This window comes from Suricata suricatta, chromosome 7 (genome assembly GCF_006229205.1).
Source record: "Suricata suricatta isolate VVHF042 chromosome 7, meerkat_22Aug2017_6uvM2_HiC, whole genome shotgun sequence".
NCBI lineage: Eukaryota > Metazoa > Chordata > Mammalia > Carnivora > Herpestidae > Suricata > Suricata suricatta.
In genome coordinates, this window is record NC_043706.1 from 17,665,256 (window position 1) to 17,693,191 (window position 27,936).

Consider the following 27,936-nt stretch of genomic DNA (forward strand, 5'->3'; position numbering starts at 1 on the left):
AGACCAGGACTAGGAGAGGGAAGCATTCTGCATCGTCAGGAACTCCTTTCTTCAGTAGTTGAGATTCTAAGACTAATGTGCTCTCAGAAAGTTTAATGCTTGTCTTCTTAAAGTAAGGATGACAATTTAGATAAATGAAGCAAACCTACTGAAAAGAATGAAAAGATTTCCCAATTTTGTAATCGATATTCCTCCAAAAAAATTTTAAGTTCTGAAACTCATTTTTTAAGCGTCAACAATCATTTAAAATTAAAAGCTAACCAGGTTAATGGAGATGGTAGATTTCCTAGAGGTTCAAGGTCGCTGGTTTCAACAGTACTCCCTATCGGCTCCAGCCTAAAACTCTACAGCTCAGAAGGCACTGCAAAACTAATTAGCCAGAATAATTTAAGATTTCATTTTCTGTGCATTTTTCTGTAGCAACTTCTTCCTGTAATAGGAAGACGCAGCCTATTAACTCTTCGGCACATGACTTTTAGAATCTAACATATCCCCATACTATCACTTAATAGGCCTTGTGATTGTGGACAAGTTACTTAGGGTCCCTGTGTCCGTTTCCCCATCTACAAAATGGAGGAAATAACATTTACCAACGTATTACTATATAGTCAGACCCAGGATTTTCGTCACGGTAAGCATTTAATAAGTGTCTGCTCTGGTGAGGAGGAGAGGACCAGGAGCAATGTTCTGAAGCTGCTACTGAGTGTGATCATTGCCTTGAACTTCCTTTCAAAAGTCTTTCAAAGTAGGGGGCTGACTGGTGATTTCAAATGGGCACTCAAGGTGATCACGCTTCTACAGACGCCAGTAGTGCTACAGCTGTACAAGCTGGGAACGTGCTCACCGGGTAAAACCCCAGTTCCGTGACAATGCTGCTGTTTGACGTTCGTTGGTTCAAGAGCAGACACTTGCGGGCAGCCTACTGTACACAGCGTGGTGGCAGACTCAGGGACAAGAGGTCCAGAGTCCAGACTTGTGAACAAGTAACACTGTAGAAGATGCTTCCGTCGCAGCCGCCAAGCAAGCAGGTCCTGAAACCACCATGATCAGAGCCCCACTGATTTTACCCCCTTGCTGGCAGACTCGTCTCCTACACAGCTAGGCTCTTGAAGGAGAAACTACATTCATTTCTTCCTATTTCCAGTTTGCTCCTCAGCTCACTGTAATTTGTCCTCAGATGGCTTCAGGCCACTGAAACAGCTCCTGCCAGGTCCTGACATTACCCTAGTGGCCAGAACCCCTGGGTGGTGCAGATCCCATCAGGCCTCTGCCCCCTGGGCCTTCCTTCTCGCTCCACACACTGTACCCTCCTGGCTCTTCAGACCCCGCTCCTCCCATCACCTACCCTCCCTGCTCCCTCTTCTCCACGGGCTCCTTTCTGTCCTCTCCCTTAATGCTGGTGTCCCCTGGGGCTCCGCTCTGGATCTTCGCACATCTAGTCTCTGTGTGTCTCTCTCCAAGCCCACAGCCCATGACTGCCACACCTCGCTAACTCCAAATCTCCAGGCCTGCTCGACACTACGACTCAAATATCCCTTGGCCACCATGTCTTTCCAACAAACGTGATTCTCCTGCATTGCTGTTGTTAGTCCCCTAAGATACAAACTTAGGGGTTTCTATTCCTCTTTCCCTACCCCTCCTCCCCCATACACCCACTCTGGTCTTCTGCCTCTAGATTCTCTCCCTTCAGCCCATCACTCTACTGCCCCAGTTGATCATTCACTACTAGCGAGGAGGATGATGACCACTGACGTTCACCGAACACTAGATTCCATGCTAAGTGCTTTGCATACATCTCATCCAATCCCTACAACAACCCGATGGGAATAGGTGCAGTTATGATAGTGATTTTACAGCATGAAGACAAGCCGAGAGCAGTGCAGGGACGGGGACTTCCTGGCAGGAAACATATTCTCAGGTTAAGAGTGGAGTCATAAAAACACCTGGTGGATTCAGGGCAAACAGCCTTGGGTTCACATCCTAACCTGGTGACTTACTGTGATAATGTAGACAAGTTCTAAGAGCTACGAGGTGTGGATAAAATATACATTTAAAGGGTTGTTGTATGAATTGAATAGGATGATCTATAAAGCCATAGTGCAGTGCTTGAAGTAGAATCAGTCCTCAGAAGAACAGACTCTAGAATAAATAGGGATGGTAGTTAGTATTCAAGATACTCTCGGTGCTTTACAATTTTCACCTTCTGACCATGAAACTTTATGATACGTCACTAGGAAATCTTGGAAGTTACGCTACTTACAATCAGTCAGGATATATCCCTTCCTTTCTCAAAAAAGAAGTGGGGTCAGCTGGCCAGAGGATACACTTAGCACCTCTCGGAGCAACAGCTTCAGGTAAGCCTCACCTTGTTAACACAGTTCTAATTAGTTTTGGCAAAATGCCCCTTCTGAAGATGTGGTTTGAGAGTCTGTGGTCAGAGCTGCCTTTAATGAAGTGGCACCTCTGTGCCAGGCACACAGGTTATGCTACGGACCGTTTACAAGACAGGGTGCGGCAGACCTTGTACAGATGAGGAACCTGACATCAGGTGATTTACCGAGGGTCCCGCAGCTGCCGAATGGCGGGGCTGCGAGAGGAACCAGTTTGTGGGATCCCGGAGAACACGCTGCGTGACCCGAGGGGGTGTAAACATTTTTCAGAACTGCGCACCCAGCACCTGGCACCGGGCGGAGGCTTCATGAACATGGAGACGCTGTTGCGTACCACTCCACCGCTGGTTCCTCTGCCGAGTGCAGAAGCGAGCCGTGGCAGAGCTTGCCCGCCCAGGCTCCTGCTTGGCGCCAGGAATAGATGGTGGACAGGTTGCTTATTCCTCAGCCCTCCAGTTATGACCAAGTCAGGTGCTGGCTCTGGAGTGGCGTGGCATGGCAGCCACATTCGGGGTGATGATTCTGTACTTGAACTTGTTCTTGCCTATGAAGGTCCTCAAAACTACTCTAAAATATAAGTCCTCGTAAGGCACTTAAAATAAACACCAAGGCAGACAATCAGAAGTTTGGTAAGACACGCAGTTGAATAAATCCATCCCGAATTTAAAACTCCTGATTAGAGTTCACACTCTAAGGTTGTCTCAAGGTCAACCTCTAAAGATCACACTGTTGGAGCTAAAACTATGAGAAGCACTGGACTTCGGTAATTTATGATTTCCTACCACCGCAGAATTCCTTCCACAGGACTTAGTTACCTTATCTGTGCAAAACATTGCTTCGTTATCTCTCTGCTGAAACAAAATATGTAAGTAAATACTTTATACACAGCAAGTGATTTTTTTTTTGAAGCCTCAGGTATTTTAAGTCAGCCTGACAGTGAGTCAGCAGCCACGGCTTTGTAGCAATTTTTAAGCGAAGAGCAGAAAATTGTAATGTTTCAAATAATTTTGTTATCTCAGTATCTGCTCTTTGAAAGTGGGCATTTAAAAAAAAATGATTTTTATAATATATTGAAGGCCTTTGTATATTAAGTATTATGTGTCAGATTAGCATGCATGTTCCTGTTTTCTTTTTCTTTAAGTAAATGCTTCCTCGTAACTTTTCATCTCTTCCTTTCCTCTGCTCATCAGATGTTCCTGCAGATGGTGATAGGAGGAAAGGTAAAAAAAGAAGTAAATATTAATCATTCCCACGTGGTCACTGCAAACCCTTAGGAAAACACTGTTCTGTAAGAGGTGTGTCTTCCAGTTCTCCCACTGGTGTGACAGTTTCCCACAAGAGAATAAACCAGGTCATTACCATATTTACTCAACTATCTCCCCTTCTCTCAAAGCCTTCCCCTCTGCTCTGCCTCAGACTCACCCCACGTTTAGAGAAGAAAAATCGAACTAATTTCTCCCAGCTTCCCTACGTAATCTCTCATCCCAAACTTCCCCACACGTCCTGCCCACCTCCCTGCGTTGTGGTAACGAGGACCTTGAGTGACTTCTTCCTTTGCAAGCGCGGGGAGGGACCTGTTCTAAGCGCGGTATATTACCTCTATTCCAGAAGGTACTACTATTATGGTCCCCATTTGACAGAGGTTTTATTTCTTGCTGAAGGTTACACGATCATGGCACTGCTTATAGGCAAACATCTTTCCTTTAGCAAATATTTTCTGCAAGAAGAAAAATGCTTGCTGTTCTTAAAATAAATGCACAGCAAGCGCTACAGTGCTGACTGCCCCACTAGGGAGGTGCGGGGCAAGATCCCACTAAGACACAAAAGCCTTTCTTGCCACGAGATCTTGGCTCCTCTGTCAGCTACTGAGGTCTTCACCACGGGTGCTTGCATCCTAAAATTATTATTTCTCAGAAAGGAATCCTAAATGTCCACACTACAACCTTCTTGGCAAAATGACTGCCTCTTCAAAGATTTTAAAAATGCTTTCCTGGACATGGTTGCCCTCAAGTGCATTCAGGACTTGACACAGCTAGGTCATGAGCTGGAAAAAGTTCTCGATCACTCCCCAAATCCCTCATGTCGCAACCCAAGAGCCTCACCCAACTGTTAGCTGAAGACTGCATCCCCCTCCCATCTCTGAATCACCCCCAAGGGACTCTCTGCTCTCCCTTCCTTGCTCCCCTCTCTCACTCGCCCTCGCCTCCGCCCACAGGCCCATGAGATGTGGGGCCCTCACAGACCTCAGAGACAGCGCGTGTCTGCGCTCCTGTGGGTTAGAACAAAAGGGCTGCTCCTGGAAAACTTGGTTAACTTTAACCAGCTCTTCTGAACACTTGGTCCCCACCTTGTTGCAGCTTTTAATTGGCTTGGACCTGGAGAACTTTATTTTTTTTTCCCCTCCATATTTTATTGTCAAATTGTTTTCCATACAACACCCAGTGCTCTTCCCCTTAAGTGCCCTCCACCATCACCACCACCTCTTTTCCCCCCTCCCCTTTCCCCCTCAACCCTCAGTTCATTCTCAGCATTCAATAGTCTCTCAGGTTTTGCATCCCTCTCTCTCCCCAACTCTCTCCCTCTCTGGGAAGGGTAGGCTGACAGGATGGGTGACTCTCCCCAGGGCGGTTCCCCACTTAAGGTTTTGCTCCCATCAAGCTGAGGTCAGCAGCACGCTGGACCATGCACTCCCATGATTTCCCATCCTCTTCCAGTTTTACAGAGCAAGTTTTAGGAAAAAAACAGGGAAACCATGCAAGTGAATACGGTATGGCTAGTGTTAGGTGCACAAAATGGTCAGACTTGTCTCAGAATTGACACTTTGTTTAATCCAAGAATGACAGCCACCACACAGTGTGAAATGGTACATAAATCCCAAATTGAAGATCAAACACCCATCTTCAGATAGAACACCTATGATACTCGGCTGTAAATATGAAGTGAGGGCAAGTGAAAGAATGACTAGGGAAGAGATTAAAGTTCTCTGTAAAATGATTTACTGTTTTGTCATTTGAGATGTTTAAGCAATATTAGCTTGTAAATTGTTCAGATAACAAATATTTAACAAATTAAAATTTCACAAATATCTAGTCAGCCAAATTTATGAATAAAGCAAACCTTATGATGAACGACTTGGGATCTTAGGACTGGCTGACCTATTAAAGGAATTCTGTGTTTGCCCTTCATTTTCCCAATGAAAAAAAATGAAGTTTCTTGCTTCCAAAAACCACATTTTCATGTTTAAAAGAGATCCATGCAATCCCATCTGTGTAGCTCCATGAAGCCAGAGCTTTATAGGATTCCCAATTACAAATAAAGTTTCTGCAGTGGGTATTATGCTTGAATATTGTTCAGATGTAACCACTGTGTGATTTTACAAAGTCACTAACACTGTGGGTATTGCCAAGAATTTTCTTGGTCATCCTAATTGATGTCGCCATCCTAAACGTGATAAGCATCAGAGTGAACCCAAAAGAGAAGTAGCAGTATTAGAACTGTAAGCCAGAAATGCTGGCTCTTGTGCTAGGGAGAATTCTGTATTGACATAACACTACACTAGAACTTTGAGTTTTACTATTAAAAAAAAAAACCTTAAAGAACACTGACTTAATCTTTTAAAGATAAATTCAAAACTTCCCCATAGAATGAAAAGATTTAAACTGCCTTATTCTAAAGTTGACAATCAAATGAATAAAGTTCTAACTTCCAATTCTGATGTCTTCCAGAATATTCCTGGAACACAAAACCCAGTCGGGGGCAGTTTTCAGGACCTACTTACAATCCTACGGCCAAGAATCTCAATATTGTGACCCGTGCACAGCCGGTCCCCTCAGTGCACGGAAGAACGGACTGGGTGGCCAAGTATGGAGGCCACCGGTAGGCGTCTGGTGCGAAGCCCCGCAGCATGGCGCCATGGCCCCCACGAATCCCCTGACCCTGGGAAGTGTCTACAGACCTCTATTTCTACGGAGTTCTGGAAGAAATACACAGTAGTGGGTACTCTGAAGAGCAAAAATCATCTCCTATTTTATTTCTTTCCTAGAAATGAAATCCAATTGCTTAGCATTAATTGCCCACAGTGCTGATATATGGGTAGGACTTTACAAAGTATTGAATAAACTATTTGCCAAAGTATCAAGTATTCGACCTACAGATTACTAGTTACGAAGTATGATAAGACACGTTCTAAAAACGGCCTCCATGAGTAAGTGTTTAGAGTGTTTTTATTTTCATCGGTTATTTGCCTAAACTAATATTTTGATAGGCCTCAGAGGCGGGTTATTATTATTATTTTTTTAATAGCAGCCCTCTGTGGTCTGTCAGTTACAGCTCTTACTGGGCTAAGGCTCTACCTTACCAGTTTGGCAATGGCAGAAGATGTTCCTTTATCATCTGTTTTTCTACTTTGAAATTATGGAAGCAATGGTAATTCCAATCTTGAGCAGGGTGTCTTTCTTAGGAATAAATTTAACTTTAACATAAAGATTTCCAAAGTATGCCACCTGATTTTAGTGGAGAAAGAGTCTGTTGTTCAGTTTTGACCTGCACAGCTCCTGTGGATTCGCGGTGACTATCGAACTCGAAGGCTGATGCCACAGATCAACCAAGTCAAGGTTCTGATCTTCATGTCATTAAGAGAGTCCTTGAAACTGGGATGTTTGTTCATCAGACTTTCAAAATACCTTGTTTCCATGTTCCTACCAGACACAAAGATGAGGTATGCCAGCTGGCCCCCCAAGCAAACTCTTGCTGCGCTGCAGATCACTGACCTGGCTCTGACCTTGACAAATGCCATTCAGTTGCTAGAGCAGTGATTTGCTTAGTATAAAAATTTTTTTTCTTAGTTCTCTTTCTAAACTGGTACATAAAATAGACATCTTGAACTTGGGACTATATTTAAATTTGCCATTTTACAGACTGAACATCAATACTGTATATTCTTTTTAAAGAATGATACTGTTATCAACTGCTATTTTAATGTATTTTATGACTTTGTAACAAATGCTAATGTAATTGGCATCATCTTGTGGACATTTTCCAAAGACATCATAAAATAATAGTAATATGGTATTTTTGTATAGAAGATTCAGCTCACTTCATTGAAAAATGTTAAAATCTGAAGAGTAATTTATGTTGATGGTAATGGCTATATATATTTGTACAGTTTTAATTAACGTCTCAAAGCTAAAAAAATTACTTTGTGTTGCTGGAAGCTCTTCCACTTCTTGATAGATATTAAAATTAACATGATTAACTGGTGTGTTGTCTTTACACTTTTAAACAGCTTGTGAGATCAATCCTGCATTGGGCTTGCACTGGGCATGGAGCTGCTTAAGGTTCTAGCTCTCGCTCTCCCTCTGCCTCTCCCCTACTCACTCATGCAGGGATGCTCTCTCTCAAACAAAAACAAATACACAAGCAAAAAACAAAACAATTAGAGTAAGAGGCTAATTTCTCAACAGATCTAGAAGACAAAATAAGTAAATGAGTATGTGGATAAGGCAGTAAACAAAGTTTATCTGATGTACGTTACCATATAGAACTTCAGTCAATTAGGAAAAACTGCATATACTTCTCAAATATATATAGCATCCACAAAAAGTTGACCTTATATTACATCACAAAGAAAATTACAATCTCCCAAATAAAGAAATACATAAGCCACATTTCCCCCCATGTTTTAATAAAACTGGGCTGTAACAATATTAAATGGGTATATGCCCCCAAATTTTATCCACATAAAAATATATTAAAAATATCATTCTAAACAATGAATCAAAAAGGAAAAATAGGAAACACTTCTTAGAAATAAACAGTATGCCTCTGTATTAAAATTTGCAAAATTCAGCCAAAATAGATCTCAGAGAAAAAAAGTATACAATTGATCCATTTATGGGGGGGAAAAAACCCAAAAAACTAGAAGCACTAAAAATATGCTGAATTTGAGGAATTAGCTTAAAAAATTAGAGGAAATAACAACTTAAAAATAAAAAAAAGACTAAAGATATTATTACAATGTAATGAAATAAGAGATCTCACCCCAGGCGCAGCAAGCATCTCTAGCATCCCAATCTTGATTTCTAATTCCATTCATTGTCCAGTAAAAGGAACAAGGGCTTTCTGGAGAAATGGCGGATTCTAGTGCTGAGCATGAAATACACAGATGACACTGCAGAATCTTATAGTGCCAGAAAAAGACAAAGTTATATTAAAAAAAAAAGCAAAAGCAAGCAAGCAAAAGAAGCCTATGTAGACGGGCTGTGTCAAAGGGACATAGGAGCCAAATGAAAGAGCTCCCAATGGCCAAAGCTGCAACAATTTGAGAAAGAAAATCACTAAAGAAATATTGTATTATAACCCAAAGTGGGAAATGCATATCCTTGAGTCTATACTAATCTAAATAAATGAATAATTAAGTAGGGGAGAAGAGACAAATCTCCTGTACAAAATCTGAAATATTTTATGTAGATACTCTGCCTTCAAGGAGGTAGAGTACAACTCCCCAGTCCCTAGGTACAAAATGTGTACAGTGACTTCCTTTCAAAGAGCACAGTAGGGGACAGGGAAAAAAGAAGTAACTTCCCAGTGGAGAAGCCAGACTGAACACTACCTCAAGCCAGATGATCAAGGTCAAAATCAACAATAATACTACGTTTATATATGTGACCTGAGTAGAATGTGATGAGAAAGATACTTGACCTCTTGGCCTTCCTCCTAAAATTGTAGAACCCCAACCTAACCGTAAGGAAAACACTAGACAAATTCTGACAGAAGAGCATTCTGTAAAACACTTGATCAAAACTATCAGATTCCTCAAAACAAGGCAAATCTGAAACAATCATAGTCCAGAGGAGCATAAGGAGACATGATAACTAAATGTACCATGGGGTCCTAGGTGAGATTCTATAATTGACAAGCAATATTAATTTAAAAACTTCAAAAATATGAAAAAATATGAACTAAGATACCAACATTGACTCACTAGTTGTAACAAGTGTATAATGCTAACAGAAGATACTAATAACAGGGAAATACTGGGTGGAGGGATATGTGGGAACTCTGTACTAGCTTCTCAAAAATGGTCCTAAAAAATCAAGTCTACTTTTTAAAAGTAGATTGGGTCAGTCTAAGTTTTCAGCAAATATTTACTAAGTGCCTCCTATGTACTAAAGGGCTGCATATATGGTAGTGACAAAAGGGTCACTGACCACATTGAATATGCATAAAACTGAATATTGGCAAATTATGATGGGTGTTAAGAAAAAGAACAGGACACTAGTGAGACTACAGAAGAAATCTAAATGTTGAGAGAGAATTGAATGGTTTTAAGTCTAGGAATCTAAATATACTTGAAATATGCCTCTACCTCCCGGGTAGAGAAAGAATTGTTAGGCCAAATCATGAAAACAATTGAGTATTATCAATTGTATGGCAGAGAACAGAGTATGACTGATAATAGAAAACTATTGAATTTTAGTGTTTACCTTCTTTCTTGCTGCTTTATAGAACTTGCTCATTATGTTTTTGTTTGTCTTGGATTTTCTAGATAGACATATATTAACCATTTAAAATGTTTAATTTCTTTCTTTTTCCGCTCTTAATTTAGACCTCATTTCTCAGTTTTTGTGTTCTCCTTAATGTCTCCAGAACAATGTTGATTAGTATTTCTAACTTTTTTTTAATTTTTAAAAAACTTTTTAGCATTTGTTTATTTTTGAGAGAGACATAGAGTGAGCAGGTTAGGGGCAGAGAGAGGAAGACACAGAATCCAAAGCAGGCTCCAGGTTCTGAACCGTCTGCACAGAGCCCAACATGGGGCTCAAACCCACGAACCGTGAGATCATGACCCGAACTGAAGTTGGACGCTCAACCAACTGAGCCACCCAGGCACCCCTTATTATTTTTAACTTTAACATAAAGCTATAGGACAAGATAAATGGTAGCTAATAAAAACCTAAGGCATGTAATATGCTTGAGTGAATCACCAGAAGCATTTATAGTAGTGTCAATTCATTTTGTTCAGATTGCTATCTAATTTAAAGAAGTTACCATTCATCATAACTATAAAATATCCTACAATAATCTTAATAGAAATACAAAGAACTAAATGAATATACCTCTAAATATGAAGACATTAAAACTAAACAACCAGAAAACAATGAACACAATGGTAATAAGTCCACATTTATCAATAATTTCTCTAAATGTAAATGGCTTAAATGCTTCAATCAAAAGACAGAGGATGGCTGAATGGATAAAAAAACAAGACCCATCTATATGCTGCCTACAAGACACTCATTTCAGATCTAAAGATACACATAGGCTGAAAGTGAGAAGATGGAAAAGATCTTCCATGCAAATGGAAACAAAAAGCTAGAGTAGCAATACTCATCAGACAAAAATGATTTCAAAGGCTCCTGGGTGGCTCAGTCAGTTAAGTGTCCAAATCTTGATTTCAGCTCAGGTCATGATCTCATGATTCGTGAGATTGATTGAACCCTGCGTCGGGCTCTGAGCTAATGGCATGGAGCCTGGCTGGGATTCTCTCTCTCCCTCTCCCTCTCTGACCCTCCTCACTGCTTGTGTGTACAAGTGTGCTCTCTCTCTCAAAATAAAAAAATAAGCATTAAAAAAAAAAAACCCACCTGACTTCTAAGACAAAGACTGCAACAAAAGACACAGACATTACAAAATGCTAAAAGGGTCAATTCAAGAAGAAGATAAAACATTTGCAAATATTTGCATACCCAACACAGGTGTACCTAAATGTATAAAATATTAACAGACATAAAGAGGGAAACTGACAATACAGTAATAACAGGATACTTTAATACCCCACTTACATTAATGAACAGATTATTAAGACAAAAAAACAATCAGTAAGGAAACACTGGTCTTAAATGACACAGCAAACCAGAGAGGCTTATTAGATACACACAGAATGTTTCATCCCCAAAATGCAGAATATACCTTTCCAAATGCACAGTGAACATTCTCCAGGATCATACTAGGCCACAAAACAAGTCTCAATATTTTTAAGAAGACTGAAATCGTCTCGAGCATCTTTTTCCAAACACAACAATATGAGACTAGAAATCAATTACAAACTTAAAACAAAACAAAACAAAACACATGGAGACTAAGCAATGTGCTACTAAACAACCGATGGGTCAACGAAAACCTCAAAGAAAATCAAAAACGTCCTTGAGACAAAGGAAAACAGAAATAAGACTTCCCGAAATCTACGGGACACAGTGAAAGCACTTCTAGGAGCAAAGCCCAGAATTAGTCCGAGGAGGGAAATAATGAAGATCAGAATGGATATAAATGAAATAGAGACAAAAAAGGATCGATGAAACCAAAAGCTAGTTCTTTGATAAGATAACATAACCAATAAGCCTCTAGCCAGACTCATCAAGAAAATATGAGAGAGGGACCAAATAAATAAAATCAGAAAGAGAAAAGAAATTACAACGGACACTACAGAAATACAAAGGATGGTAAGAGACTGCTACAATTACACACCAACTGGAAGCCTGGGGGAAAAATGAATAAATTACCAGAAACACATAACCTTCAAAGACTGATAATGAATAAAGAGAAAATATTAAAAGATCAATTACAAATAATGAAATCAAAACAATTAAAAAACACCAAAAAAAAAAAAATAAGGCCCAGGACCAGACAGCTTCACAGATGAATCCTGCCAAACATTTAAAGAAGAGTAACTAACCTTATCAAATTATCCCAAAACACTAAGGAGGAAGGAATATTTCCACTCATTTTATGAGGCTAGCATTATTCTTACTACCTAAACCAGACAAAAACATTACAAAAAAAGAAATTTGTAGGCTAACAGCCCACATCAACAAAGATGAAAAAAATCCTCAAAAAATATCATCAAACCAAATTCAGTAACACACCATGATTACACACCATGATCAAGTGGGATTAATGCCAGGGATGCAAGGATGGTTCAACATCCTCAAATGAATCAACATGATACACATTAATAAAAGATAAAAATCATATGATCATCTCAATAGATATCATAAAAACCATCTGACAAAATTCAATATCCATTCATGATAAAAAGTCTCAATAAAGTTGGTACAGAAGGAAGGTATCTCAACATATAAGGTCCATATATGACATCTCACAGGTAACACCATGTTCAACAGCAAAAAGCTGAAAGCTTCCTCTAAGATAAGGAACAAGACAAGAATGCCTACTCTCGTCACTTTTATTCAACATAGTAGTGGAAGTACTAGCCAGTCATTAGGTAAGAAAAAGAAATACAAGGCATCCAAATTGGAAAGGAAGAAGCAAAATTATCACTCTTTGCAGATGACATGATAACATATATAGAAAACCCTGAAGACTCCACCAAATAACAATTAGAACTAATAAATGAATGTCAGTAAAGTTACAGGATACAAAATTAACACACAAAAACCAATTGTACGTTTATACACTAATAATGAGTTACCAGAAAGAAACTTAAAAATACCCTTGTGGTACCTGAGTGGCTCAGTTGGTTAGTGTCCAACTTTGGCTCAGGTCATGTTCTCACAGTTCGTGGGTGTGAGCCCCACCTCGGGATCTGTGCTGATACCCCAGAGCCTGGAGCCTGCTTCAGATTCTGTGTCTCGCTCTCTCTCTGTCCTCCCCTACTTGTGCTTTCTCTCAAAAATAAGCGTTAAAAAAAAAACAAACAAAAAACACAACTCCCTTTTACCATTGCATTAAAAAGAATAAAATACCTGGGAATAAAACCAAAGATATGAAAGACTTGTACTCTGAAAACTATATGGTATTGATGAAAGAAACTGAAAATGACACAAATAAATGAGAAGACATACTGGGCTGATGGGCTGGAAGAACTGCATTGTTGAAATGTCCTTACTACCCACCCAAAGCAATCTTAGAGATTCAACGCAATCCCCATCAAAATATTAAATGTATTTTCCACAGAACTAGAACAAAGAATCCTAATATTTATATGAAACTACAAAAGACTCTAAACAGCCAAAGCAATCTTGAGAAAGAAGAACAGAGCTGAAGGTATCATGCTCCCTGATTTCAAACTATTCTACAAAGCTATAGTAACCTAAACAGTATGGTATTGGCACAAAAACAAACACCTAAATCAATGGAACAGAACAGAAAGCCAGAAACGAACCCACACATATATCATGAATCTATGACAAAGGAGGCAAGAGTAGACAATGGAACATACTCTTCAAAACATTGTGCTGGGGAAACTGGAGAGACACATGCAAAAGATAAAACTAGACTACTATCTACCATATACAAAAATAAATTTAAGACGAATTAAAGACAAACATAAGGCCCCAAACCACAAAACTCCTAGAAGAAAACCGTAAGGCAGAAAGCACTTTGACATCAGTCTTAGCAATATTTGTTGGACCAGTTTCCTACGCAAGGGCAACAAAAGCTGACAAATAAATGAGATAACATCAGACTTAAAAGCTTTTGCACAGCAAAGGAAACTGACAAAATGAAAAAGCAACCTAATGATGGAGGAAGATATTTGCAAATCACCTACCTGATTACCGTGTTAATACCTAGGATATATATAAAAAACTTACATAGCTTAGTATCAAAACAACAAATAACCCAATTAAAATATGGGCACAAGTTGAACAGACATTTTTCCAGTCATACATATGACCAACAGACACATGAAAAGATGCTCAACATCAATAATCATCAGGGAAATGCAAATCAAAATCACAATGAAATATCCCACACTATCTCACACACATGGCTAGGTTCAAAAACAAAAAAATAACAAATGTTGGTGAAGATGTGGGAGAAAGGGAACCCCTGAGGACTGCTGGTGGGAATGTAAATTGGTGCAGCCACTGTGAAAAACAATATGGAGGTTCCTCAAAAAATTAAAAATAGAACTATAATATGATCCTACAATTCCACTTCTGGGTGCCTAGATAAAAACATCAATCTAAAGAGATATATGAACTCATATTTTCACTGCAGTATTATTTACAATAGCTAACGGGAGCAACTTAAGTGTCTATTGAGATATTAATAAAGATGTGGGGTTTATGTATGCATATACACAATGGAATATTACTCAGCCGTAAAAAACAATGAGATGACAGACATTTGTGACAACATGGATGGACCACGAGGATATTATGCTAAGTAAAATAAGTCAGAGAAAGACAAATACCATAGTATTTCACTTGTATGTGAAACCTAAATACCACATAGAACAAACAGAACAGAAACAGACCAGAGACAACTGGGTGGCTCAGTTGGTTGAGTGTCCGACTTGATTTCAGCTCAGGTAATGATCTCACGGTTGGTAAGATGGAACCCTGAGTTGGACTCTTGCTGGGTGTACAGCCTGCTTGGGATTCTCTCTCTCCCTCTGTCCTTTCCCACTCTCACACATCTCTCTCAAAAACATTAATTAATTAATTGAAAAATAAAAACAGACTGGGTCACCTGAGTGGCTCAGTCGTTTAAGAATCCAAGTTCGGCTCAGGTCATGACCTCATGGATCATGAGTTTGAGCCTCTCATTAGGCTCTTTGCTGTCAGCGCAGTGCCCACTTCAAATCTTCTGTCCTGTTCTCTCTCTCTGCCCTTCCTCCACTCATTCTCTCTTTCAAAATAAATACACTTAAAAAAATCTTTAGAAAAAATAGTAAAATAAAAATAGACTGAGATACAGGAAACAAACTGTAAGTTACTGGAGGGGTAGGGTCCTTGTGGGGGGAAAGGTGAAATAAGTGAAGGGGATTCAGTGGTACAAATTTCCAGTTATAAAACAAGCCAGGGAGATGTAATGTATAGCCAGGGAATACGGTCAATAATACTGCAACTAACTTTGTATGGTGATAGGTGATAACTACTCACAGGATCGTTTCCTACGTACAAAAATATCACATCACTATGATGTACACCTGAAATTAATAGGATACTGTATATGAATTAAACTTCAAGGGGAAAAAAACTTAATTAAAAAGAGACAAACAATGTTCTTGGGTTGAAGAATATTTTACAGCTTTCAAGTCCCCCAAAATTTACTTATAACTTAGTGCAATCATGGCAAAAATCCCAACTAAGTTTTAAAAATAAAGAGGTAAGCCTAGAGGCCCATGGCTGGCTCAGTCAGAAGAGCACGCAACTCTTTGATTGTGAAGTCGTGAGTTCAAGCCCCATGTTGGGTGTTGAGATTACTTAAAAATATAATCTTTTTTTTAAAAAAAGCTAATTCCACATTTATCTGGAAAAATAATATATTAATATGTCAAAGAAAATCTGAAGAGTAAACACAACAGACTTGCACTACCAAGTATCAGAATGCATATAAGTTTATAGTGATTAATACAGCTTGGCACTGAGACACAGATAAGTAAATCTATGGAAGACACTAGAAGACTCAGAATTGGTCCCAAATATGGAAATTCAGTACAGGGTAAAGGTGGCATTTCAAAGCAATGAGGGAGCGATACATCACCTGAACAAACAATATTGAGGGTGATGGGGTTTTTTGGAGAACCTAATTCAGAAAGATCCCTAATTTACAACATCACACAAAAACAAATTTTAGGGCAACAAAAATAGAAACCTAAGAAATAAAACTATGGAAGTACTGAATGAAAATAAGAACAAGCTTTTTTTTTTTTAATTTTTTTAATGTTTACTCAGTTTTGAAAGAAAGAGACAGAGCATGAGCAGGGGAGGGGCAGAGAGAGAGAGGGAGACACAGAATCTGAAGCAGGCTCCCGGATCTATGCTGTCAGCACAGAGCTTGACGCGGGGCTTGAACCCACAGCCTGTGAGATCATGACCTGAGTTTAAGCCAGACGCTTAACTGACTGAGCCACACACATGCCCCGAAAAAAAGAACAAGCTATTTTACTACATAGAGTCACACATTAAGGACAACAAAAAATGACATGAACAAAACACAGAAGCAGCAGCTCACAGTAAAACTACGTATCACTGGTCAACAAACATAAAAGAATGCTTAATGACTTATTACTAAATAATTTAAACAATTAGATATTTTGGCTTAGATCAAGGGGTTGCCAAACTATGGTTAGTGAGACAAATGTGGTCCATTGTGCCTGCTTTTATGCAGCCAGCACACTAACGATATTTTTGTTTTCAGTCAAAATAGCATGGCTGAAAAAAATGATTACTATTTCATGATATGTGAAAATCACATGAAATTCAAATTTCAGGGCCCACAGAGTACGTAGCCATGCTTGCTTATGTACTGCATCCGGAGGGTTTTACTGTGCGAGGGCAGAACTGCTTAGCTAGGACAGAGACGGTATGGCCACAAAGTATAAAATATTCACTATGTGGCCATTTGCAAACTCCTAGTTTAACCTGTTAAAGTTTAAAAGTCTGACAAGACACGCCGTTAGCAAACATGGGGGAACAAAATCTTATGCCCATTTGTGTTTCAACTCTTCTGAGGAAATTAGAACTTTAAATGCTCATCTGCTTGGACTCAGCTGTTAGGGATGTCACTTACACACTCACTTGCACAGGTACACTGGATTTAGATGGTAAAGTTCCTTGGCTCAGCGTTAGCAGCAAAAAGCTTTAAACCAGTAGGGGAAAGGTGAACTAGATCTCTATGTACAGAGAAGAAAAGTGCTGTTAAATGTAGTCCAGTGTAGTGAAGAAGCGGGGTGTTTATGCTATGCACTGCTTTATGTCAACAATAGCCAAAAAGGAATGCACTTATATGATAATATAGCACAGGAAAGAATAATATATGCAGGAAATTCCTGGGCCAATAAATAAGGCATACCAATGGTTACCCCTTAAGCTGAGACTCAGGGTCTGAAATGGGAAAAAGACAATTTTGCAGTTTACCCTTCTGTCTTGCATGCACTTTTGTTTTTTAATAAAAAAAAATTTTTTTAACATTTATTTATATTTGAGAGAGACAGAGTATGAGCTGGGGAGGGGCAGAGAGAAAGGGAGACCCAGAGTCTGAAGCAGGCTCCAGGCTCGGAGCTGGGCTCAAACTCACAAACTGCAAGATCATGACCTGAGCCGAAGTCCGCCACTTAACCAGCTGAGCCAGCCAGGCGCCCCTCATGCATTCCTTATCACAAGCATATTTTGCTTCAATTTTAAACAACCCTGCTGACCACCTAACATATAATTGTTATAATTTTGGAGAAAGGGTTTTATGAAGGAAAGTAATAGATCTGAATATGCAAAAATGTACAGACACTATAAACAGAGTGAAACGATAAGCAATAGGCTGGGGGGAAACACAATACTTAACAAAGGATTAGACTCATCAAAAATAGAGACCTTCCACAAACAAGAGACAAAACAACTCAAAAAAAAAATGAAGACAAAAATGGTTTCAGTCCAAAGTATTTGGTTTAGGATCCCAAGGTCATCTAGATATGACCTCTGCCTTTCAGTCTCATGTCCTGCTGTCCTGGCGACACCAAGACTTGTCGCCCAACTGTGCCAGATAGCATCATGCCTCTGAGGCACTGCGCCTATTTTCCCCTCCGGCAACATTTGTCAGTCCTTGTTTAGGAATTCCTCATTCTCCAAGGCTTGGCTCAACCAGCACGTCTTCTAGAGTCCTTAAACAGAACTGACCATCCCCCCCCCTTTTTTTTGTGCTCTGCCTGTAATGTCTACCTACCTCTCTTAAGCATTTATTTCTGTTATTGCCTTCGGTGGTTTAGATTTCAGTCTTCTCCACTAGATTCCAAGAAGGCAAGCCATAGCTTGTTCTTTTCCTTCTAGGACCCAGCACAATCTTAGGACAGTGGGTACTGGGGAAACCACAGGAAGGGGCAACAGAGACTTGGCGAGGGCACCACCTGGGCGGCTAGGCATCGAAGACCATCCCACCCACCCTCTCACCCGTGTGCGGCCAGCCTTAAACGCCTCGATGCCGATCGCTGGGATCACACAGTCACACAGGGATCTACTGTGGACCTAAATAAATTCCCACCTTCAGGGAACCCTGTTATCCAGAGTCTGATGCTAGGGCCCCTCCACTGGAACTGAAGGTGGCCAAAATCGGTGCCTTTGGAAACACCCCGTAACAGATGAAAAAACTGAGGCCAACACTGTGATTCAAAATCAGATCTATGGAAGCCGGGACGGAGGGCAGCTTTGCACGGCCACGTGCACAAGCCACTGCACACCTGCATATGTGGCTGGGCGTGGATGAAGAAGACAGAAAACGTAGATAAGGATTACTAAGTAAATCTAACCACAGTTCAAGAAGCTGTTTATCAGAAAGATCACGGAAAGGCTAGCTTAGAATCCAAAATGTGTCTGATAAATATAGGATAAGTATTGCTTTTTTTTTTTTTTAGAATAATATTTTCCTGCGCCTCTGCTCTTACAGTTCATAGGATTCGAACACCTGGGGAACAAGTCAGACCTGATGCTCACTTCCACCTGGCCCTCACAGAGCAGGGTTTTGGAGAAAAAAAGCACTGAAGATACAGCTTGGCTCTGTGAACACACAGTCCACACACTGCTCTCTGCTGCTCAAGGCAACACCCAGGCCTTTGTATACTCCCTCCAACCAGTTTTCTTTTCTTCCAGCACATTTCCATAAAAATCAATTTTTAAAATACCAAAAACATAATGCAATGTTCTGCCTACTTGATTTTATCTATTTTCCTCTTAGACTATAAAAGACTGATGTGTGAGAAGTTCAGAATAATCTGACTCACCAGGGCATGAAATCCTATCACACACCAATCAACTATTTGTAAATGGATTTGTCTTTATAATTTAAAGCATGGATTTGGTGGAACTACAGGATAAAAGGCAATCACTGACTACACCAGGAATAATGGGGCATTTTTAATTTAATCAACGTGCTTGCAAGTATGCGACATCAAGCACCAAGCCCTTCCTATCTAGGAGTAGCTGTTACTAACGGCAGTCTGCAAGAAAGAGACCTGAGGTCTCAGTAGACCAAAAGCTTCATGAGTCACTGCTGTGACGGGCCGTCCAAACAGGGGGACCCCGGACGCATTAACGCAGGTACTTGGTCACACCCAGCTTGTGCAGAGCCCTACGCATTACGGTTGAAGAGGAGACCTGGGCAGAACTGTCAAATCCATGTCACATAAAACGAGGATCAGAAAACCAGGACTCCCTTCAAAGAGTTTAAGCAAACACATAATATTGATCAGTAATTGAATTACACTATAAATACAACCAACAGCAGTCAGGGAGGAGGGAAGTATCCTTTTCTTTTCAAAGAGGGGAAACTAAAGTAAGAAGTACCAGAAGGAGTTAATTCTCAATGCTGAAAAAAGTGAAGTGAAAATGTGTCAGTATCCAGTTCATGTGTGTGGAGACCAAATTAGGTCATGCAAATTTCCCAAAGGTCTTTTAGTTTCACATTTATAGATTAGCTAATTAACCGCAATTTTATATGTTTTCATTTTTGTTGTAACATAGTCCTAACCTTAGAAATCCTCACTAAAGATCCCTTTTAAAACAAGCTTCAATGCAATGTATAATCAAATCATAAACAGCTTTCCTTGGTTCTCAAATTACTCAAAAGAGGTAATTACTAAATCAAATATTAACGGAACACTTCCACGTTCCTACCGCTTCCGCTCTTCACCCCGGTCTGTGTTCTAGACAACGCTGGCAATGAGACACCATAGAAAATGTTATTTACGGTGAATTTTATTTTCATTGATATTCCATTTGACATAATTTCAAAGCAGGTCTGGTCTGTGCTCTAAGATGACCCAAAGCTCATACGAGATGTTTTTCACACTGTTCTGAATAGGGAATGGGGCTTGGAGCCCCCAAAGTCGATACCTAATGTTTTAGGCCTTGAGGTTTTACCTACAGACACAGAAAGAAGAGAGAACATTGACACACAAGAATTAAACTGTAATAAGGAGCTCTTGGGTTACAAACCACCACCTCTGTAAGGCTGTGGTAACAAATGATTTCTTCCCCTGGAAAGTTCAATGTCTTTTTATTTTTTAAGTCAAATGTCAGAATATATGAAAATGCTGTATTTGTTTCTCTTAATACACTAAAAACGTGGCAGTTTTTAAATTCTTCACGAGTCCAAGCTGGGACACGACTACTACTGATGGGGTCTATTCAACACACTAACTCCAAGTTTGGCGACCATCAGCAAACTGTTCAAGAGAAACACACAAACAAAAACACATCAGGTAAAGAACAGCACAGGTACTCAGCTGTGTTCTTAAGAGAGTAAGACTACAGTCCTTCGCACTACATGGTGAGGAGACACTGAGGCCGAGCAGGCAGAGGTGGAGCCTTCGCTCTTGGAAGCACAAAGTAACATGCCAAGGGGCAGTCTTGCCCTGCACCTGCCTCAAAATAGTACCTGCGAATTGGGAGTTCCTGATCTCACAGCCAGTAATTCAAAGACATGAGCAACCTGAAGGCTGGCCACCAAGGTCTCTCCGGGGTCACAGAGCCAGTTAATGGTAGATTTCCAGCCTCCCAGTTTACTGCTCTTGACCTTGGGGTACACGGACCGTAGAGCATTATGCTTGACAGCACTGTAACTATGATCGAAGTCAGGTACGTGATCTTCTCCCAAACAGATGTTTAAAAACTCCGGCCTCAGAGTATCATTATCACACATAAAGCATACATTTTTAAAAACAATCTGGTCTGAGTTTTGTAACTCAAGTTAGACAGCAGGATTCAATCAAAATTCCCTTTAACACGCACACACCTAAGAAACCTGAAACTCATGCTGGGAGCCACAGAAAGAGCTGCAGTCGTGGCTTTGCGTGAGGCTCCTTCCGCTGTGGGCAGGAGCCAGGACGGACCAGACTGCAAACGTGACAGCAAACTCATGAACTTGCTTCATTCTGACATCAAATCAACTACTGTTTGCGCAGCCTTTCCTATCTGTGTGTAAATTAAATTGTTTCGGTTGATGTCCAGCATCAGGCCCACCAACACAAGTAAATTTTGGAATCTACGACGTATCTGAGGCACTAAACTGTGTCCTGGTGAAGAACAGCAAGGGACAGAAAATACCTGGCACCGGCGATTAAGCCCGCAGGCATAAATTTTCCAGAGTGGTAGAATCTCATTCCCATAATGCCAGCTAAGGTTCCAGATGTAGCTGAGGGGAAAGATAAAAAGAATCAAATGTCATTACATAGTCTACACGGGAGAACCAATGTCTCACCCACCTTTCAACGGCCAACCCCTTCTCACACCATGCCCTCCGTGCTGGGAGAGCTTCGTGGCCACCCACGCCCTACGGGACTAAGTACAAAAACTGGAATATAAGGCCCTCACAGTCTGGGCCAAACCTGCCTTCCGGGCCTCACTACCGACCATCCTTCAGCCATAGTTTTCTTCAAATTTGCCGTAGGTCTTCTCTCCCATTCCTTGCTGACCTATGTATCTTAACTGTATGCTCTCCTAGTCGGCATGTTCAAATACCTATTATATGTACTCCATGCGCTGCTCTAGGTGCTGGAGGACAAAACTATCATCATAAAAGGTCTCTAGGGGATCCGCTTCTTCAGGAAAATCAGGAAAGGATTTGCTGAGGAAGTGAAGACCAAAAAAGCCAAGACCTGCAAAGAAGCGAAAGAGCTAAAGGGGGAAGAAAGCACATTCCAAGAGGGGGAAATAACACCCATGGGGCCGTGTGGTGAGAGGAAGCTGAAGGCTCAACTGTGGCCAGCAAGGAAGAGGGGCCAGAGGACAGAGCCCTGACAGCCGTACGAGGGACCATGTTCTTCAGCCCATGAGCACTGAGAAGCCATTAAAGCACATCAGGTGGAGGGATACAGGAGCAGAACAGGACTGCACACACAGAATTCCGGCTGCTCCCTGGAGAACAATCTGCAGAGGAACCAGAGCACGGGGGACACCAATTAAGAACTTCCTCGAGAATGCAGGCAAGATAAGGGAGAACTGGGCTGAGGATGGTGGCCACGGAGACAGAGGAGACACCTCAGGATATGTGCTGGAGACAGTGTCACCAGGACTGACGGCTGGAGACAGAAAGATGGAAGGGAGGACAAGATCCAAATGGATGGAAAACACTGGAACCAAACATATGTGAGGACACAAGGTCAGGTTTGGGCAGATGCCTGGAGATAACTAAAAGATTTCAAGCACACGACCTTTACTTTGGGAGTAAAGCTTGGAGGAGAGATGCCTTTGTGAACCAATTTCTTGTTTCAATGGTAATTTAAGGCCTGGACCCCAATGACATTGTCGAGCAAGAGGGTATAAAGAAGATAAAAAGAGCCAGGTCTTAAGAACTTCAATATTTAGGGGCGCCTGGGTGGCTCAGGCGGTTAAGTGTCTGACTTTGGCTCAGGTCATGATCTCACAGTTTGTGAGTTCAAGCCCCGCATTGGGCTCTGTGCTGACAGCTCAGAGCCTGGAGCCTGCTTCAGATTCTGTGTCTCCTTCTCTCTCTGCCCCTCTCCCGCTCATACTCTGTCTCTCAAATATAAACAAACATTAAAAATAAAAATAAAAAAACTTCAATATTTAACAGCCAAAAAGGAAGATGGGTCGACAATAGAGAACAAGAAAATAGGAAGGAAAACAGAGGAGAGTGGAAAATGGACTGGTCTACTTTGCTGAGAAAGCTAAAAGGCCAACTAGAATGAGGATTAAAAAATGTACACTTGGGATGCCTGGGTGGCTCAGCTGGTTAAATATCTGACTCTTGATTTCAGTTCAAGTCATGGCTCCACACTGAGCATGGAGCTTGCTTAGGTTTCATGTTCTCTCCTTCCCCCTCCCCAGCTCAGGTGCATGTTCTTTCTAGTAAATAAATAAACATTAAAAAAAAAACCACACTGGATTTTGAACAATCCAGGTCACTGACAGGCTCAGGGAAAGCTATTTCCGTGGACAAAGGGCACAAAAAGGGAGACTGCAGTGGGCTGGGAACGTGAGGTGAAGAAATAAAAACAGGGAGTGTAACGGATTGTTGTAGAGAAGTTTCTGAAGGGGAAGAAGGTAGGCAGGCAACTGGAGAAGGAAGCGGGGTCACGAGAGGTCCTTCTGTTCTCAGTGGGTGAGAGAGGACACCTCTGAACACGAGTGGGGGGGATCCATCTGCAGGGCAGAACACGAGTGAGAGACGACGTGTCTGGCGGCGTAACGCTCCAAGAAGATGGGCAGAAGCGAGCCAAAGCCTGGGTGGAGGGACTGGCCTTCGGAGAGAAACAGAACAGACGTCCAAGATGCTGGTGGCGCACCGGACCCAGGTGATGGCTGCAGGCAGTGAGGTCAGGGGCTCGGTGCACGAGCAGAACCAGACATGAGAATACAGGAAATCTGAAAGTCACTCAGGAGCTGGAGTGAGGGAGCTGGGCGCCCCCTCCTTCCCCCGGCCACCCCAAATCAGTCCCCGCTGACCTCCCTTCTCAGCCCACGCCGACTTATGCAAACGACTGCGTTGACACGCTTGTCCTCCCCAGCACTCTTGTAAGGGCCAGAACTCCACGTCTTCCCACTCCACGAATCTGTGGAGACGGTGAGGTGCCCATTCTCCTAGCAGAATGTCTGATACGTGGGTGGGGCTCAATAAAGATGCACCCCAAGGCACGGTGATAAGAAGGAATCTTCCCTTCCCGGCACTGCTCCCAGGTGTGTGCTGCCTCCCGGGGCACTACAGCAGCCCTGCCGTCACCCCACAGAGTCAGTCCCCAGAAAGGCTCCTTGAAGGCAAGGCCGATGCCACACATTTCGCTCAGGTGCTAACGGGCTAATATCGGATGTTCAGATGCAAACAAATGCACTACTGATGCAACCCTAACCCAAGCATGTGATCCTCTAGCAATGCTCAAGCACGGAGTCTTCAGTGAGCAGACATAAGGATTAAGAGACGTGCACTTGCCTTGTACAAGTTTAATACTAATCCCACTGGCTAGATCTAAATTCACGAGGCATGAAAACCTTTCCGTATTCTGTACACAGAAAATAAATAGAAGAGGGGCCCCTGGGCGGCTCAGTCGGTTAAGCGTCAGGCTTCGGCTCGGGTCATCATCTCAGTTTGTAGAGTCGAGCCCCATATCGGGTTCTCTGCTGACAGCTCAGCCTGGAGCCTGCTTCGGATTCTGTGTCTCCCTCTCTCTCTGCCCCTCCCCCACTCATGCTGTTTCTGTCTCAATAATAAATAAATAAAATTTTTAAAAAAAGAAAATAAACAGAAGCCAGCACAACTCTCCCCACCCCCAATTTTACAACCTCCCTAACACTTGGGCAGAAGTAGTTAAAACTGTCTTCAGGTGAAGAACCTGACACATTCCACCAAACCTTTGGTGTAAGCCTTTGGGCAGAGGGTTCTGGATACACAGCTGTACCAAGGAGACAGTGAAGCGGACGTACCTAGGAAAACCCAAATGTTCCTCGGATCCTGAGACAGCTGGTAAGAACCGAAGCCGGCTAAACTTCCGAAAAGAAGCCCAGCGGCCAGTGACGGGACACTCCCTGTAGGGAAGCAAACACAGTCCTGCATCATAACGTCAGACGCTCATCAACAGAAGTCACCAGATTTCCTTTCCCTCCAGAAGAAAACAGCATTTCTCTCAACACAGTGGAATTTCAACACCGCTCCTAACCAAGCAGGAAAACGTGTTGTGGCGTTTGCTATTTCACAGAGAAATCAGGGTAACATCACATTATCCCTCTTTTTTAATACACAGACACTTCCATCTGGAGAGAAAAAGAAGGGCTCTCGACCAGGCCTGATGAACCAGTCAAGTGTTGGAACTGTCCACAGGCTGAACCCCAGGCAAATCCCCAAAGGAGAGGGAAATAGGGGCAGTGAATTAAAAACAAAACAAAACAAAAACTGGAGAGTAAGAATTCCGGTGTGTGTGTTGGGGTGGGGAATGCAGGCTAGAAAAGAGGCAGAAACAGCACGTTTACTGAGAGACCTATGCCTGATGAGAGACTTCAAAAAATGAGCGCATAGAGAAAAGAGGTTTCTTCCTACTCCAAAGAGCACAGAGACACCACCGCTCTGGGGTCAAGGCTGATGTGTGGTAGGCAGCGATAATAACAATCTACTACCAGTTCTGCCCAGCATCTTTAGATAAACAAGCCAAGAACAAGGGAGTAGACAAGAAACTTGACTTAGGTCAGCCAGATAATGGAAAAGCAAGTGCAGGGGCAGCTACGGGTCTGAAAACAGGCCTGCACTCAATCTAGAGGGCTTAAAGCAAACTTGGCTCAAACAAGACTGCACTCTGGGGACCACAGGCACTCACTCTTTTCCAGCAACTATGTGATGATCTTAAGAGGTTAAGTAGCTACAAACCTGCTTTTGCGTAGCCAATGATCCCACCAGAAGCAACCAGGGCTGCATAGCCAAAGCCAATCCAGTGTAAAGGAACTCTGAAAATAAAAACGTAAGAAACCAGTGCCAACCGTGTCTAAAAAATAAAAACCACAATCACAGGATGGGACTAAAGCATCATCATTCCAGAACAGTCCTATCACACTGTACAAATGAAAATAAATCCTAGAGGTTAGGGGGCTTGCTTGGAGTCAGGGACTCGCACTCTGGTCTATATGTCCATGCTCCCACACCCCAGGCTGCCCGGGCAGTCTACTCTCTGGGCCCTTTTCAGATGGGAAAGAGCTCTGGTTTTGAGAGCTTCTTGGCCATTCCACTCCCACGCACTGTGTACTTACAGAGGGCCAGAGTTGTCCGGCATTGTTCTCTTTCACTCCAGCCAGACACAAGAGTACACCAGGACTGCACCTGCGAAGGAGGGGCTGCATCAGCGGTGGTAGACAGCATGTCCCTTCTAGAAAGAAGTGGACCCTACTTCCAGCTCCGCTCCTTAGCAGCTAAGAGGTAATGGACAAGCTACCAAGGTCTCTACGCTTCCGTTCCCTTCACGGTACCATGAGGATAAGAACTGAACTAATTTCCTAAGGCTGCTGCTGGCATTAAACCAAAACAGTAAGTAACAGTGCTTAGCCACTAGTAAATGCTGATTGAAACCAACTATTTGGGTAATTAACTCCATCCCAATAGCAAAGGACTACAGGAAACAGCAAAATTCACTGCCCAGCTCTGTCCAAGTAAGAAGTTTACCTTTTCATCGGTTAACCAAGTTATTACTGAATCGGAAACTAAGTACCTCCCATGCCCACAATTCAACTATTTTAGCTACGTAGTCCTTTCCGCTCCTGCCCAAAGAATTGAATTATTTTAAAACTCAACAATGTGCACAACTTTTAGACAGCTAATTTACTTTTGCATCCAAATCCTCGCTCGTTAAGACTGGAGACGGTGGGGGCGGGAGGGCTAATATATAGGAAACCCCAAGACATAACTAACGTGGGACACTTCGCTCTTGGCAAAGAAATGGATCTGGTATCCAGTGAAGTTTAACGCGAAAGCAATACAACCTCTTTTGTTTAAATTTTTAACTGTCGGGCAGCGGCTACTTGGAATTGTGCCAGTCATTACCTGCAAGTAGCACTGAGTTCAGCGAGATTTGCAAGGAGCTAGAGCGATAAAACCCCCAGGAAACGAATCGCCACTACCCCAACAGTGGGAAGCCATGGCCGTCAGAGCTCAGGGGTTCTGCAAGATTGACGACCTGTCTAAAGCAAGCAAAAGACGCGCGACTACCAAGGCAACTATGACGCAGCCTAAAGCCCCTGCTTGGATCTGGGGTACAAAGAGGGGGGGCAGCAAAGCCTCTTATATAATCCCCAAAAGTCAAAAAGGTATAAAACAACAATTCCCAAGCACCGAACCTCTCTCCCCTTGGGCTGCACCGGTTGACCGGGGCGCACAAGCAGGGCGGCTTAAGCGTCCGGGCCCCGCCGGAAACGTCGAGGCGCGCTCTGCGTCCCGAGGGCAAGGCGGACCGCGGGGTGGGGCGAAGTACGGGGCGGGGCTTGAGGGGAGGAGTCGCGGCGCGCGCATGCGTCCCAGGAAGGGGAGACGCGTGGGGCGGGGCTGGAGAGGAAGAGTCGAGGCGTGCGCTGGGCGTCCCGGGGGTGGGGAATTGCGGTGCGCTGCCAAAGTCCTACCACCGTGCTCTAATCGTCGCTCTCGCCGTGCTGACCAGCCTTTGAAGCCCAACTTGACAAAAGCCTTCCCGAAACCCAGAATTTGAGTCGGGTCTTTGTAAATGGCTTCGCGAGCTGGGCCAAGTTTACTTGGTGTAAACCAGAGGCATGCCATCCGGGAGGATTGTCACTCTAGCCGAAAGGTTTTTTGCCTACCATGGTTCAGAACTACTTTCTTCCTGCAGAGCCAGACAAAGTGGCTTTAGGGCTACCCGAGAAGTAACTTAAAGGAGGAGAGAGGATAAGTTAAATATAACTTCCTACTATGCCCTAGTGTCCACAGATCATCTCCACTCCCACTCCAGATCTGCCTCTCTTCCCTGAGTTTCCTGCGCCACCACTCAATCCCTGTACACCAGAATTTGGGTGTTATTCTTGACGTCTCTCTACCCTTCTTCATCCACTATAAGAATCAACATAGATAAATCTTATAAATACAGTCT

At 42.4% G+C, this 27,936-nt stretch overlaps 2 protein-coding genes across 11 annotated transcripts in view; one reads left to right on the top strand and one right to left on the bottom strand.

Annotated features, from left to right (window-relative positions):
• Window positions 1-7,644, top strand: part of MAK (male germ cell associated kinase) — a 53,170-nt gene extending 45,526 nt beyond the window's left edge. For 5 of the 6 annotated variants that reach the window (XM_029943627.1, XM_029943619.1, XM_029943624.1 and 2 more), the window contains 3 exons: window positions 2,235-2,354; window positions 3,581-3,610; window positions 6,116-7,644. In XM_029943627.1, the coding sequence (XP_029799487.1) occupies window positions 2,235-2,354; window positions 3,581-3,610; window positions 6,116-6,270 (305 nt within the window). In that variant the 3' untranslated portion in view covers window positions 6,271-7,644. The remainder of the gene's footprint in view (window positions 1-2,234; window positions 2,355-3,580; window positions 3,611-6,115) is intronic. The other variant, XM_029943623.1, reaches the window with a different exon arrangement.
• On the bottom strand, window positions 621-27,301 carry LOC115295595 (transmembrane protein 14C). 5 transcript variants are annotated; one of them, XM_029943630.1, is made up of 6 exons: window positions 27,176-27,301; window positions 26,096-26,165; window positions 25,719-25,795; window positions 24,785-24,886; window positions 21,452-21,539; window positions 621-3,586 (listed from the first exon to the last, which is right to left on the bottom strand). In XM_029943630.1, exons 2-6 carry the CDS (start codon window positions 26,116-26,118, stop codon window positions 3,577-3,579), a joined length of 300 nt encoding a protein of 99 aa, XP_029799490.1. In that variant the 5' UTR covers window positions 26,119-26,165; window positions 27,176-27,301; the 3' UTR covers window positions 621-3,576. The 5 variants fall into 5 exon arrangements, with proteins under 5 accessions (XP_029799490.1, XP_029799491.1, XP_029799488.1 ...); XM_029943631.1 differs by lacking the exon at window positions 621-3,586 and adding an exon at window positions 20,084-20,266 and having other exon boundaries at window positions 27,176-27,298; XM_029943628.1 differs by lacking the exon at window positions 621-3,586 and adding an exon at window positions 20,084-20,571 and having other exon boundaries at window positions 27,176-27,295.
• Window positions 27,302-27,936: the final 635 nt, after the last annotated feature.

Coding starts and splice junctions, on each gene's coding strand:
- LOC115295595 (XM_029943628.1), bottom strand. CDS start 26,118: ATGCCGGACAACTCTGGCCCTCT. Junction 24,887..25,718: donor CATTGGCTACGCAAAAGCAG/GTTTGTAGCTAC, acceptor GCTTCCCTACAG/GGAGTGTCCCGTCACTGGCC. Junction 21,540..24,784: donor GAACATTTGGGTTTTCCTAG/GTACGTCCGCTT, acceptor CTTTCCCCTCAG/CTACATCTGGAACCTTAGCT.